The 13,294-nt window shown below is 41.9% G+C and overlaps 1 protein-coding gene across 1 annotated transcript in view; it reads left to right on the forward strand.

Moving 5' to 3' along the window:
- MEGF10 (multiple EGF like domains 10) overlaps window positions 1–12,431 on the forward strand; it is an 86,032-nt gene extending 73,601 nt beyond the window's left edge. The window contains exons 18-25 of the mRNA XM_074532609.1: window positions 396–524; window positions 2,398–2,526; window positions 3,071–3,307; window positions 4,255–4,382; window positions 4,545–4,668; window positions 6,492–6,536; window positions 7,995–8,201; window positions 9,098–12,431. Of these exons, the coding sequence (XP_074388710.1) occupies window positions 396–524; window positions 2,398–2,526; window positions 3,071–3,307; window positions 4,255–4,382; window positions 4,545–4,668; window positions 6,492–6,536; window positions 7,995–8,201; window positions 9,098–9,261 (1,163 nt within the window). The 3' untranslated portion in view covers window positions 9,262–12,431. The remainder of the gene's footprint in view (window positions 1–395; window positions 525–2,397; window positions 2,527–3,070; window positions 3,308–4,254; window positions 4,383–4,544; window positions 4,669–6,491; window positions 6,537–7,994; window positions 8,202–9,097) is intronic.
- The last annotated feature ends 863 nt before the right edge of the window (window positions 12,432–13,294 follow it).

Below are 13,294 nucleotides of genomic sequence, written 5' to 3' on the forward strand. Positions count from 1 at the left end.
CATACTGAAATGGTTTCTTTGTAAGTAGCTCAGGTACAATATGTTGTTATTTTGGCTTTTTTAACGCTTCAGTATAAACCACGAAGGAAATCTGGCCAGAGAGTCACTGACTGATGGGCAGACTCCCAAGGTGCCCTCAAATCTCTTTGGAAGCGCATTTCTTCAAGGAGCTGTCTTTTCAGAACCTCTGCTGCCGGCACCATTTCCCAAATTCATTTTTGCCTGATGTGTGTTTTACACCACTCCACACCAGGCAGGTTTTGGTCCCTTGGGCTGACAGAACTCTCCATGTCAGGAGCTGCAGGAGCAACCCGCGGCAACACACCGAACCAGAATGTTTGCCTTCACTCCCAGTGTGTTTCACCCCTCTCCCCCTCCCTCTGCTTGTGTTCCAGGGTGTCCCCTGGGCTTTTTTGGGAAGGACTGTGCCTTGATCTGCCAGTGCCAGAATGGAGCCGACTGCGACCACATCAGCGGGCAGTGCACGTGCCGCACGGGCTTCATGGGGCGGCACTGCGAGCACAGTGAGCACACCCTTCCCTCCTTCCCTCCTTCCCTCCGCCTTGGGACACAGCCTCTGGCCTCCAGGGCCACGGCCCATGGACACACAGCTGGCCACAGGCTCTTCCAAACAGTTTAAAACCCCACAGAATTAAACTGTCTGTCACAATTGTGGTTTCTGTCCCTCTGCGCTGCGTTTTAGTCACTTTGGGCGTGACGCTAAACGAACACCCAGTTACTCCATCGTGTAAAAGCAGCAAAATGAATCCAAGGAATTGTCACTAGAATCCTGTGAAAGTAATGAAATGTATGCATTAGTACAAACCACAGTGACAGCTCATAGTTGGAAAACTGGAGATAAGAACTAACACATCAGTGCTGTCGGATGAAATGACAGTGTGGGTTTACAGTGTGCGTTTACAGCACAGCTGGTTTTGTTTTCACGTTTTCACACACACGTGTGCTGCTCTCCTCAGGAAGATTAGGAATAACACCACTGACATCACTGGTGGTGTAGTGTTGTGCAACATTAAAAGAATAATCAGGCTCGTGAGCACAGCACTGTTTGTCCAACCTTTGCTGACTTTACGGGGCTCTGCTTCCAAATTTGTTCATTCAGATGACATCTGTGTTTCTCCTCAAAACATCACTAATGTTCGGGAGAAGGTAACTTTTTTAAATAGTCTCTTGATGTCAAAACATCTCTTTGAATAATTTGGCAAATCTGTTACAGATTTTGTATTTTATCCTTCAAGTTGATAATAATGATTTAGCAGGGTTTAGCATGTTTTGGTGTTCATACTAATTCAGATCTTGAAATGCAGAAATATATTGTGACATGATGGGTTTTGGCCACCCATTTACCTCAGTATTTATAATCTTGTTTTATTGAGTGTAATCAAGAGAAGGAGGAGGTACATAAACATGAATTTTTTCACTTGAGCTGGGATTTGTCAAGGCTGCAAGACTCTTCTTTGGCACGCTTTGTGTTATTTTTTAAATTATTCCAAATTAGAAATGCATGAAAGATGAGTTAGATTCTTTTAAAAATACAAAAGGAAATAAATATAAGTGCAGAACTCTTAAGAAACTTCAGAAAAAGTGAAGAAAGACTACATTTGCTAAAACCATCAGAACTGCTTTTATGTGCCAGGCCACACAGTACCAAGTGGTGGCAGTATAAAAGAAATTATTTTTGTCAGTATAGGGTAATTGTCTACCAGGATACCTACATGAGGTAGGAGACACTTTGATCAGTAATTAAGTATTACATTCAAGTAATTCAAATAATTAAGTACAACTTCCCCAGTTACCTTATTCTCCATAATTTAGCATTTTTCTCCTGTTGGTAGTTTCTCAGTGTACACATTGCAGTATCAGAGCATGCAATGGGCAGCAGCTGTATTTCTCTGTAAATGTGTGGTGCATTTTGGACTCACTGTTAGGGTCCTTTCCTTTTGCTGTTGTACACCAGCACACCTGTCACAGCACAGAACACCATCCAGGTGTCTGGCTCCACCTGTACGACAATGAGATTTTTCAGGCACTGGGATCTGAGTATTCTGGCTCTTTATTCACACCTTGCCCATTTCTTCACTGCCTTCTAATTTCTAAAAAATTATCTTTTTTTGCCTTTTTTTTCCCCTTGCTTCCTCGTTGCACTGCCTCAGTGGCGCTGCAGGTGAAGCATGAACACCATCCGAGCACGGCTTCTCTGCCTCCTGCACCCCGAGGAGGATGCTCCTCGTGGGAGCATCTCCAGGAGAGCTCTGATGCTGGTGACACATTGCCACCTGCTGCCCTGGGACAGGAGCGTGTGGGGCTGGGCTCCCGTGCTGCTGCAGACCTGGAACTCCAAACTTTAATGAGGTTTTTGTTGCTTTTTGTCGTGTGCAGAGTGTCCCCAGGGCACGTACGGGTACGGATGCCGCCAGATCTGCGACTGCCTCAACAACTCCACCTGTGACCACATCACAGGCACCTGCTACTGCAGCCCGGGCTGGAAAGGCGCCAGGTGTGATCAAGGTAAGCCCGGACATAATCACATTTATTGGCATCTTTTCACACGGAAACTGGCCTCACCTAGTGAGCACCATCTCTGTGTCATGCATTAAATAAATCTGACAGGTGGAGTTTTTTATGTAGCCCATTCTGCAGTGTTAATTCATGTAAGTTTTTGAAGCTTTAAATTAGATGAGTGATAATTAAAACTGGAGCAAAGTAAGTGGAGTGTGGATTTGCATAAAATTACAAGGCAGTGCTTCTCAAAGGTGCTGATGGAGCTTGGGCTTTACCTGCCCTGTTGTTCTTTTACCCAAAGAACGTTGTTACTTTTTCAAATTCATGAAAACATCTCTTTTCTGTGAAAATTCTGAGTGTTTTTCTTTTCTGTGAAGATTCTAAGTTTGAAGATTCTAAGATTCCTTAAATTTAGGATTGGTTCCTGACAGAATTCTACTCTGGCCTTGCTAAATACAGTTATATTTAGAAGTGAAATTTCATCTCCTGCTCCCGACACGTGGCCCCTCTGGGTCTATGGCATTTATTTTCATTTCTTCCTCTGTTCCAGCTGGTGTAATTATAGTGGGGAACCTGAACAGCCTGAGCCGTACCAGCACTGCCCTCCCTGCTGACTCCTACCAGATAGGAGCCATAGCTGGCATCATCATCCTTGTCCTGGTGGTGCTCTTCCTGCTGGTGCTGTTCATCATTTACAGGCAGAAGCAGAAAGGGAAGGAGACACACATGCCCACTGTCACCTACACCCCTGCCATGAGGGTCATCAATGCAGACTACACCATTTCAGGTATGGCATGTCTAGAATGCTTTTCTCTTTTTCCCCCTCCACCTTTTGTCTTTGTGCTCAGATCTGCCCCTAACAGGGCTTGAATTCACATATTTCTGCTTTTTGAGACCATGAAGGTGGCACGCCCTGGAAAAATGTCTTAACTCTAAAGAAAAGTGACCATTTACTTCGCCTTCCTGTGCAACATTTTACACCCTCAAAATTTTTTTCTGCATTAAACATGGACATTTCTATCCTCTGAGCCTGCTTTTATACATATATATACAGTTGGAATGTGGCAAAATCTGGTTTCTACAAGGGACTTTAAATTCAATGCCAAGAGCTTGAATAGAGGAAGAGCGTAGAAAATCAGGATTTCATGCTATCTGTAGCAAGATTCTGCAGAGAAACAGACAGCAAAAGGTTTGAAACTGACTAATGGAGGGAGCAGTGGAACGAACAAGAGTTTTTGACCTACTGTAGTGCCTGTGAGTTGGGATTCAGTGGGTGCATGAAACTTGAGGCAATTGTGCCTTCTGAACACCGCTGTCAAGGAAAGCAGCAGCTGAAGAAGGCAGCAGGAAGACTCGTCTCAGTTAAGGAAAAGCAAATAGCAAAGGTCCTGGTGTTCTTGGAGCACCAGAAAGTGTTGATGCAGACTTGATGGTACAAGTGACTACAGTGATGGCTAGAAAAGAAAAACAGAGCAAGGATCCACGGCAGAGAGAGGGGTTGAGTTAGCAGGCTACACTAGAATGCTCCTTGCTAAAAGTGAGGACGTGACTTGTCACTCACTGCCCTGCATCTCTCATTTCTTGGAATGAATAAAAAATACTTAGTTTTGTGTTTGTTGGGGTTTTTTTAGGAATCTCTAGGTCAGATCCGAAAATCAGTGCAGCACTCTCAAAAATTTACCTTAAGGAAGAAATTCTGTGTTTTTGTTCATTTTCCTTCCTTTTTATTTCCAGAAACCATCCCTCATGCCAATGGTGGAAATGTCAACAGCCACTACTTCTCCAACCCCAGTTACCACACTCTGACCCAGTGCTCCAGCCCACCTCATGTCACCAACATGGAGAGACTGACCTTGGCAAAGGTAAAGCAGGAAAACGTGGAAACTTCTGGCAGTCTTCAGTTTATTTTACATCGTTCCCTAATCTCTCCTATTTGGCTTGTTTTTGCTCTTCCTGATCACCACCTGGAAATTCAGCATCTCCCCTTCCGTTTCAGTTTTATTGCCTCTCTTTCTTTGGAATAGGCAAAAACCAGCCAGCTGTTTGTGAACCTGAAAAACATGGAGCCTGGAAAACGAAGTGCTGTCATGGACTACACAGGAACCCTGCCAGCAGACTGGAAACACGGCGGCTACCTCAACGAGCTTGGTAAAAATAAAATTTAAAAAAAAGAAAGGAGGAGAATGGGAATGTTATTCACTGGATGTGGGATGCATCCCTTAAGGCAGGAAGAGATTAAAAAGTGACCCCTTGTGAGGAATAGTGGAACAGTTTTTGATGCCCAGTGCAGACATGGCATGTACAATATCTCATTTTTATTAAAAGATTTGCTTATTCACTAGTTTCATGGAACAATGGGGGTCTGCTTGGACAAAATTACAAATTCCTATCAAATAAATGAAAGGTTGCATATATTATTTTTTTAAAATTACCACAAGATGCAATCAATGGTTTAAAAAGTATTTTTGCATAACCTGAGCCACTACAGATGTAAATAGTAGATCTTCCCAGCCATGCCTCCTGTTTGCTAAAAGAGCATTGCCTTTAAGGAGAGAAATTCCCAAGAAATGGTGAGAATTGCTGGATCCTGCTTTTCACCCTTTTCCACTCTCATGCATTCCAAAAAGGCTGGACTGCACTGCCCAGTGAAAGCCTTAAAGAGGACTTTCAGTGGCAGTGTAATTCAGAAAATTTAATTACCTTCATTTCTGGTACTTACATATATCAGACCCTGGGATTCAGAACAACATATGCAGCACTGGTTTTGGTTTGTTTTTTCCCTGCTCTTCCCCAACCTTGGTCAAACCACAGTTCAGGCCCAGATCTGTTATGTTTGGTTTGGGATTTGGTTTTGGTTTTTTGTTTGCTTTTTTTTTTTCAGGAAAGGATTTCAGTCATAATGCTCAACATTCAGCTTTATGTTTTCTTAGTGCATTTGAACTTCCACTAAATGCTCCTGAGAGACACTTGCTGTGGTTAACCCAAGGCAGGGGCCTATCTTGAGCCAACAGGGAGGGAGGTTCCAGAGGACTGGATGAATGCTGATACTGTGTCTGTTTGCTAGAAAATAAAATAGAATTGCTTGGGTAACTCGAGGCTGATGCTGAGCAGTAAAGTTGTGAAAACAACAGCACAGCTGACATGAGATCTAGTAAATAAAGATGGGGTAGGAATAAAATTAATGATGTGCAGGTCTCCTTAAAATAATACCACTTAACTCTTGAAAACTACTAATTTTGTTTAGATAGTGCATGGACAAAACCATTTTAGGCTTTTTTAATGCTTCTAGCATAGTACCACAATACAGCCTCATTAAAAATGAGCTCTCCACAATATCAATGAAAGCTATTTGAATAGATCAGTAACCAGGAAAGTGCCAGGTCTCTGCAGACAGCAGTTGTGCTCTGCTGTTTACTTTTATTGAGGGAAATCAGTGAGTAACAGGCAATTGCAGAGCTGTAGGTTCAGGTGCAAGGTGTTCAGGCCACTGGGGCTGGGACAGGCTGACCCTGATTCAGGAGTGATTGCATTTGGAAGCAGAGAAATAAGGATTGGAGCAAGCTCTGCATGCCCTGAGATTTTCAGGTCAAGGTGGGATGCCTTTCTGGTAGGTAGGGTTTATCCAGATCAAAAAAAAAAAAAAAACCCAAGCAAAAAAAGCTTCAGTCCAACAGCATTTAATGGGATTGTTCAACAGTGAGTAACTGGTGTTATGTGAGTTCAAACCTGAGATAATTTAATGGTTCCTCATGACCCACCTCCCCTGTTCCTGTTGGAAAATGTGGAAGCAAATAGTACAAGTGTTTCTGTACCCCCATCCTGGGCAGTTCCACAGCCCTTATGAGAGAATTATTCAGCTAGGGCAGAAATGAGTCCCAAGGCAATTCCTAAACATTTACAAGCTGTTGTCTAATCACTTTTGTTTTCTTTGGTTTTAAAACTACCCTTTTTTTGTATCATTTTCTGCTCAGGTGCTTTTGGACTTGATAGGGGATATGTGGGGAAGTCCCTGAAAGGTGAGGTTGTTTTCTGATGTATTTAGATGAAACTACATAGACATGCCTTTTATTCTTCCAAATTCCCTTTGGTTTATAGGTGAAGAAAATATAAAAACTCATTCTGGAACTAAATTTTTCCTAGACACTGAATCAATGCATGATTGGTTTGTTTGCTGGTGTGGGTTCTTTATCTTTTTTTGAAGGGAGGTTGTTGGATTTTTATTTTTCTTTAAACCAGCAAAACCACAAACCAAGCCATTTTAAGTCCCCTGTGTGTCACACAGACCAAATGGTTTCTGTCACTCTTGAGTCACAACAGAGCTCAATTCTAGACTGCACAACACATGCTGCCTCTGCTGAAAGGCTTTAAAAGGCAATTCCAACTGCAGCTGGCCATGGTCTGCATGACCACAAACCTTCACCACATCCACTGCAGGCCCTTGGAAAGGATATCAGCATTAAAAGCTTCCAAAATTCAGGGTAGTGGTGATCTGGTATTTTGATATTCTGAATTATCCAGTTTTCTCACAAGACTTTCCATTGTACCACCCTAATTTGGCACTTAGGAATGTGGTTAAGTGATGGATTTGGCAGTGTTACATAAACGGCTGGACTCAATGACCTGAAAGGTCTTTTACAACCTAAACAATTCTACACTTCTGTGATTACAGAAAGCCCAGTTCAAATGAGTCACAAAATCAGGAGCACCCATCCACTGACAGGTCCATCAGGTCAGTCTCATGTTGGATATGGAGTCAGCAATGAGCTAAGAAGTGTCATGTTAAATAACATATTATATCACAAACCAACACAGAGAACAAAGTAACACAAACACCACAAAATCACTTCCCAGCACCAGCAAATACATCTCTGAAACCACTCGGTTATTCATCCTTCAGTCTAGTCCTGATGTCACAAGCCACCTGTTGTTTCCTTGCCAGTTTTCCTGTATGTGCCTTACAGAAACTTAGAAGAAGCTGGTTATTCTTTTTGCGTACTCAGATACTCAACCTTTGCATCACCCAAGCCATCCCTAGATACCAATCATGCCATTTGCTGTTCGCCCAGAGATTGCTCTTGGCAACAGTCTCAGATTTTAAGTGTCCTGACTTCCGCACCTGGAGGGGCAGGAAGTGTTCTGAAGTGCTTGTTAAAAATTTATTCTGCAGCTTATCCCTATCATTGTCCCTATATAATGCTAGGCACTATTTAAACCAGAAATGAAGATGCTTGGATTTTGCAACAGTAATTTACTGGTGGCAAGATGAAGTCCATTAAAGAGCATAGCACCTGAGATGCATTCATTGATTGTTGCAAATAATTTTGAGGTGTTACGACTGGTTTGCATTTAAGTATTCACTTCTGAGTGACTTTTTAGAACTCAGCATGAAACAAAACCCTTATTTTTTTTTTTTTGGTAGCCATGTCCGTAGCACACAGCATGCTGGAGACAGTAACATGCTTTTCTTTTTGTAGACCTGGTGAAGAACTCAGAGTACAACCTAAGTAACTGCTCACTGAGCAGCTCTGAGAACCCCTACGCTACCATCAAAGACCCTCCAGCTCTGGTGCCAAAGAGTTCAGAATGTGGCTACGTGGAAATGAAGTCCCCGGCGCGTCGCGACTCCCCCTACGCCGAGATCGCCGGCTCTGCCACGGCCAGCAAGAACGTGTACGAAGTTGGTAGGTACAACATCCACCTCTGGGAGCTGGGGGGTACCAAAAAAGAGCACAGGGCTTTTTAATCTTTGCTTCAGTTTCATCAAAACACATGAAAACCACCGGGAAAACAAAATTAGGTGTTCCACTTCCCTGTTCTGCCCAAAAGCTGTAATGAAAGTGTTTTTACTAATTCAGTATAATTCACACAAACAGGGTTTGAAGTAACTTCAGATCTGTTCTGTCACCTACAGGTACCTCTGAATTGCCCTGGTTTGAAAGCTTTCCTTTAACCAACAGCATAAGAAAAGTTTAGCATTTGATTGCAATGTAATTCAGCTCTAGGTTAGACTGAAGAGTTATCCATGGGAGGGCTGAAGTTCTGTTTCCTTCTCTTGATGAGAATAAAATGGCATCTTCGCCCCCAAACGTAGTATTCCACTAATAGGGGCCCTACCTAGTTGCCATATTTCTTTAGTTACAGAGATCTTGGGGGTCCTGTGGAGTGGCAGCTATCCCGATCATCCCTGGGCTGTAATAAATTGTGTCCAGTGTCACGGGATGTATTTTCCTTTCCTGCATGCAATTAGAGAGCACTGAAATCCATCAACAGACCCATTCTACTTTTAAGGACTGTTACAAAGTCTTTGCTGAAACCCTCAAATTCAGGTTGTTCTTTTGTTTGGTTTTTTTAATTTGTTGAAATTGGAGACACGTAAAAAGAGATGCTGTCTTGTCTCTGTCAGTAAAGACAGTCATGGCAGGGCCCTGCTGCAAGTGTGAAGCAAAAACACCAACCTGTGTTTCTATAGCTGCATTTCAGGACTCAGCAGGATCAGGAATCTTCCTGCTGAAGCAGAAACTGAAATAAAGCATGAGTATTTTCCCTGGATTTGAGTGCATGCTGTCTCTCCTCCCAGAGCCCACGGTGAGCGTTGTCCAGGGCGCGTTCGGCAGCGGCGGCGGGCGCCTTGGCCAGGATCCCTACGACCTCCCAAAAAACAGCCACATTCCCTGCCACTACGACCTGCTCCCCGTGAGAGAGAGCCCCACGCCCTCCACAGAGGGGCTCAGCAGCAAATGACCCCTTGGGGAGCTGATGCCTGCAGCCCTGGGACTCGCGAGGGGCAGAGCGGCGCGGCCGCGCTCCCTCCGCTCTCGTTTACCATCGCTCTGAGCTCCTGACCTGTCCTGCAGATAATTGCTGTACCTTGAGCAGAATCTCAGCACGAGGTCTGTATTGTGTATACAAGTGACAGATGGACAAATGCCACACTCTGGGGATCCTGATTCTTCTTTTTTTTTTTTTTCATGGCAGTAAATTTTATAGAAACAGGTATGCAACACATTTATACTGTAATATACTGGCTTAAAAAAAATAGTAGTTTGCAGATTAGTATTGATAACATCACATTTTAGCAACTTCAAATATAGGCTTCATGTCTGTCATGTTCCAGAGTAGTAATACTCCCAGGACAGTGCAATTTACCAAATACCACTTTGTACAGGTGATCTGATTCACCAGTTACTCACTCATAGAAGGAAAACTGCCTTGCCAAATTTTACCTTCCATTCTTATCTTTAGTCAAGACATATTACAAGAAACAAGATCTGATGGGGATAAGGAAGCACAATGTTGCAGTTGTTTGGGAGATCCACCATCAAGCTTTGCTGTCTCCATTGCAGGTGGTGGATGTACTTGGCTTGAATAGTTCTGGAGATAAATGATTGATGAGATAAATACATCAATATTTACATGATGCTTCAATATCTCTTAGTACTGTAGACCCAGCACCAGTCTTCAACAAGTATTTTGCTACAGTTCAGCTTCATACGTTGCAGTTCTGACCACTGTTTCTGCCACACACAAACTAATAATCCAAAACATATCAGTTATTACTTCAAAAAAGATGTAAATTGAATCAGTTTATTTTTGTCACCACGGACTGATTACGTAAGGAGTGGACAAAGGTGATGACTTCTGTAAATCTTAACTGCAAGGAAGGGTTTACATTTTATAAAAAGGTAGTAATAATTACTGTAATATAGGATAAAGATAGTCAAGTGTTCTGACTTCTTTTTTTCTTCGAAATAACTAAGCAAACTCTGTGTATACTTGCTAAAAAGGCACCTTTTCTTTTTTTATAGTTGACGTAGGGAAACACATGCTTAAGCTGGTCTTTTGCATTGCTAATAATGTGACACATGTACCCCCCCTCACCTTCATTAACCTCTCTCTCCATTTTTACGCTGCGTGTCTGTGTTTTTAGTGAGCTAGCTTGTAACTGAAAAAATATTCTAGTGTGTGTGTGTGTGTGTCCATTTCTTTTGCATTTTTGCCAACTGGCCTTTTGTTTGTCCGGTTCAAGGGACCTCTGGGCAGAGCAAGAGCATCCAAGTAAGAATTCACAGTGATGTCAATCAGGGTGATTAAAAAATACCTAACAGTTCAGACTGATTCATTAATTTGGGGGAAGAAAATCAAGGTGGTTTTTTGTTGAGAATGACAACAAAAACACAGAAATAAAGTAAAAACCAATTCCTCCTTAAAGTTTAGCTTATTCTGTTGATCATGTGGATGGAGATCATCTTCCCAAAACAGCCCCTTTTTCTCAAAAGAGGCTTTCAGTCCTTCCAAAGTAATCTCTTACGAGCTGCACGATTTGGTGGAAATTAAATTCACCAAGGGATCCATCCACTGGACAGAATTTTCCCCAAAACACATCAACCTGAAGATTACATGGTTGTTACACAGATGAGATATCCTCTCTCAGTGAAAAGTTATTTTTAGGAAGCTAAGAGTGAGGTGCCAGCATTTAACATGACCTGGCAGTGCCTCTGCAGCACCTGGTCCTGAGGGTTGCTGTGTCACTGATGGATGGGGAGAAGGATCCTGGCTATTCTGCAGTTCCCTGGGCATTTCTGGTACATCCTTGGAATAAAGAATTCCATTACCTTTGGATTTGGAAAGTACAGGTATTAACTAGGAGATTTCTAAGGCTCCTTGCCATTTAATCCCTGTCTAAGATGAAGTATTGATTGGGTTTGTATGCATCTAGATAAAATGTAGAGCTACTGGTATATACTTTTTTTTTTTTGTATTGTGTGAAACAGACTTTAAAATAAAGCCTTTCTTCTCTAAAGCCATGAATAGAAAATGCTGCGTTTAACAACTGGGAGTTCACAAAAACTTCTTGCTCTTTTTGAAGACCGCTAGGTAAATTATCTTCATCACATAAACAATTCTTTTAACATGGAAAAGGGAAGAGCTGAATGAATGCTGGGATGTTTTTTTAAATTTAGCCAGCACTCAAAGAATGGGCTTCACTTCACCACAACTAGGAATGGGAAGAGATGCCTTGCCTCTATGTACTCACACTGCAATAGGGACAAAATGTAGCATTGAAAATGGAGGCAGCTGTCCCCTAGAAACATGTCACCATTTCAATAAAAAGCTGCACCAAGTTAATAGCTGATTTAAGTAGTGAATATAAACTTTAGGCTTTAAATACTGTAGGCATTATTAATTCAGGCCACTTAGAAGCATAACAAACCCCACAGCTTTCTGCTACGTCCAAGATTTTAATCACAACACACTGTTACACATAAAATCTGTCCTTATCTTGATCTACCCAGAGAACTTCCATTAACTTTAATTGGAGATGCACGTGCAGATTACAGGAAGGAAGATTTCATTGTGCTCACACTTTCTGCTGAGACAATCTGCAAGTTCATACTGAAGTGAAGTTAGAAAAAAATCAAAAGCAAGGAATGTGTGACTCTAAATATATTGGATTTTCAAGTACACTAACAACAATTTTTTTATCCAATGTGTGTCCAAATAAATAGTAATTCTTACACTGAAGCTCCAAAGTCCAGACTGAAGACCACAGTGCTAGTTTTGACAAAAAATGCTTTATATTGAAGATTGTATATACAGTATCTGAAATCACTGAAAGCAAATGAGTGTATGTAGACAAAACCTTGTCATTTGATACATTCATCCTAGTGCTAGAGCACTGAACATAACTTTGCAGTTTTTTAGCCCACAAGACTTCACTTTGATATGATTGAACTGTATTATATTTTTAAAGAAAACTTATCAAGTATGCCTGGCTTTTTTTTTCCTTAGTTGTAACAAAAAAAAGTGTTTTGTTGTGAAAACATATATATATTTTCCAAAGATGACTAATGTTCATCACTCTCCCTTTCACTACCATATATTTCACTTCACATCCCTGTAGGTTAATACAATAAAGTTTCTAATGAAAGATAAGAAGTGCTTTGATTTTTTTTTTTTACTTTGTTTTTCATTTGCCTACAGGAGACCTTGAAATAGCGCAGGCAATGTACAAAATGTCATTTCTGCTCTCACGGTTTAATCCCAGCTGACAGCTGGGTACGATGTGGGTACCAGGGAGGAGCAGAGGAAACGAAACTCCGTGGACTGAAATAAGAACAGTTTAATAACTGGAAGAAAATAAAGTAAATTACTAGTACTGATTGTAGTACAAACCCAGAAAAATGCATCGTAGATGTGTAATGTTTCAGATTTTAAAAGCTACAATCCGGTATTATAAAAGTACAGTTCTACTTTCCAGGCTTTTCTGTGCAAATCTGAGAAATGTCTTTCACTGCTGCTGAAATGGGGCTCAATCTTACTCCTAAGTAATTCACTTGTTTTACATTCAAATGGCCATCTTATTAATGAAAAAGTTACAAAGACTGATCCTGTTTAACTACATAGGGCAAACGATCATTGGTCATAAATTAGTATTCTCCATGAAGAGTCTGCATGATTCCACATAAGGAAAAAAAGAGTTGGGACATTTCACGGAATCAATCAGGTTGGGAAAGACCTTGAAGATCACCAAGTCCCAAGCTGTGACCTAACACCACCTTATCAACTAAATTATCCTAAACTGAGGGCCCAGAGCTGACACAGCACTCGAGGTGTGCCCTCACCAGGGCCAGTACAGGGGCACAATGCCCTCCCTGCTCCTGCTGGCCCCACCATTCCTGATCCAGGCCAGAAGCCATTGGCCTCCTTGGCCACCAGGACACACTGCTGGCTCATGTCCAGCCTGCTGTCCCTCAGTGCCCCCAGGTCCCTTTGT

The sequence above is a fragment of the Zonotrichia albicollis genome, chromosome Z (genome assembly GCF_047830755.1).
Source record: "Zonotrichia albicollis isolate bZonAlb1 chromosome Z, bZonAlb1.hap1, whole genome shotgun sequence".
Classification (NCBI taxonomy): domain Eukaryota; kingdom Metazoa; phylum Chordata; class Aves; order Passeriformes; family Passerellidae; genus Zonotrichia; species Zonotrichia albicollis.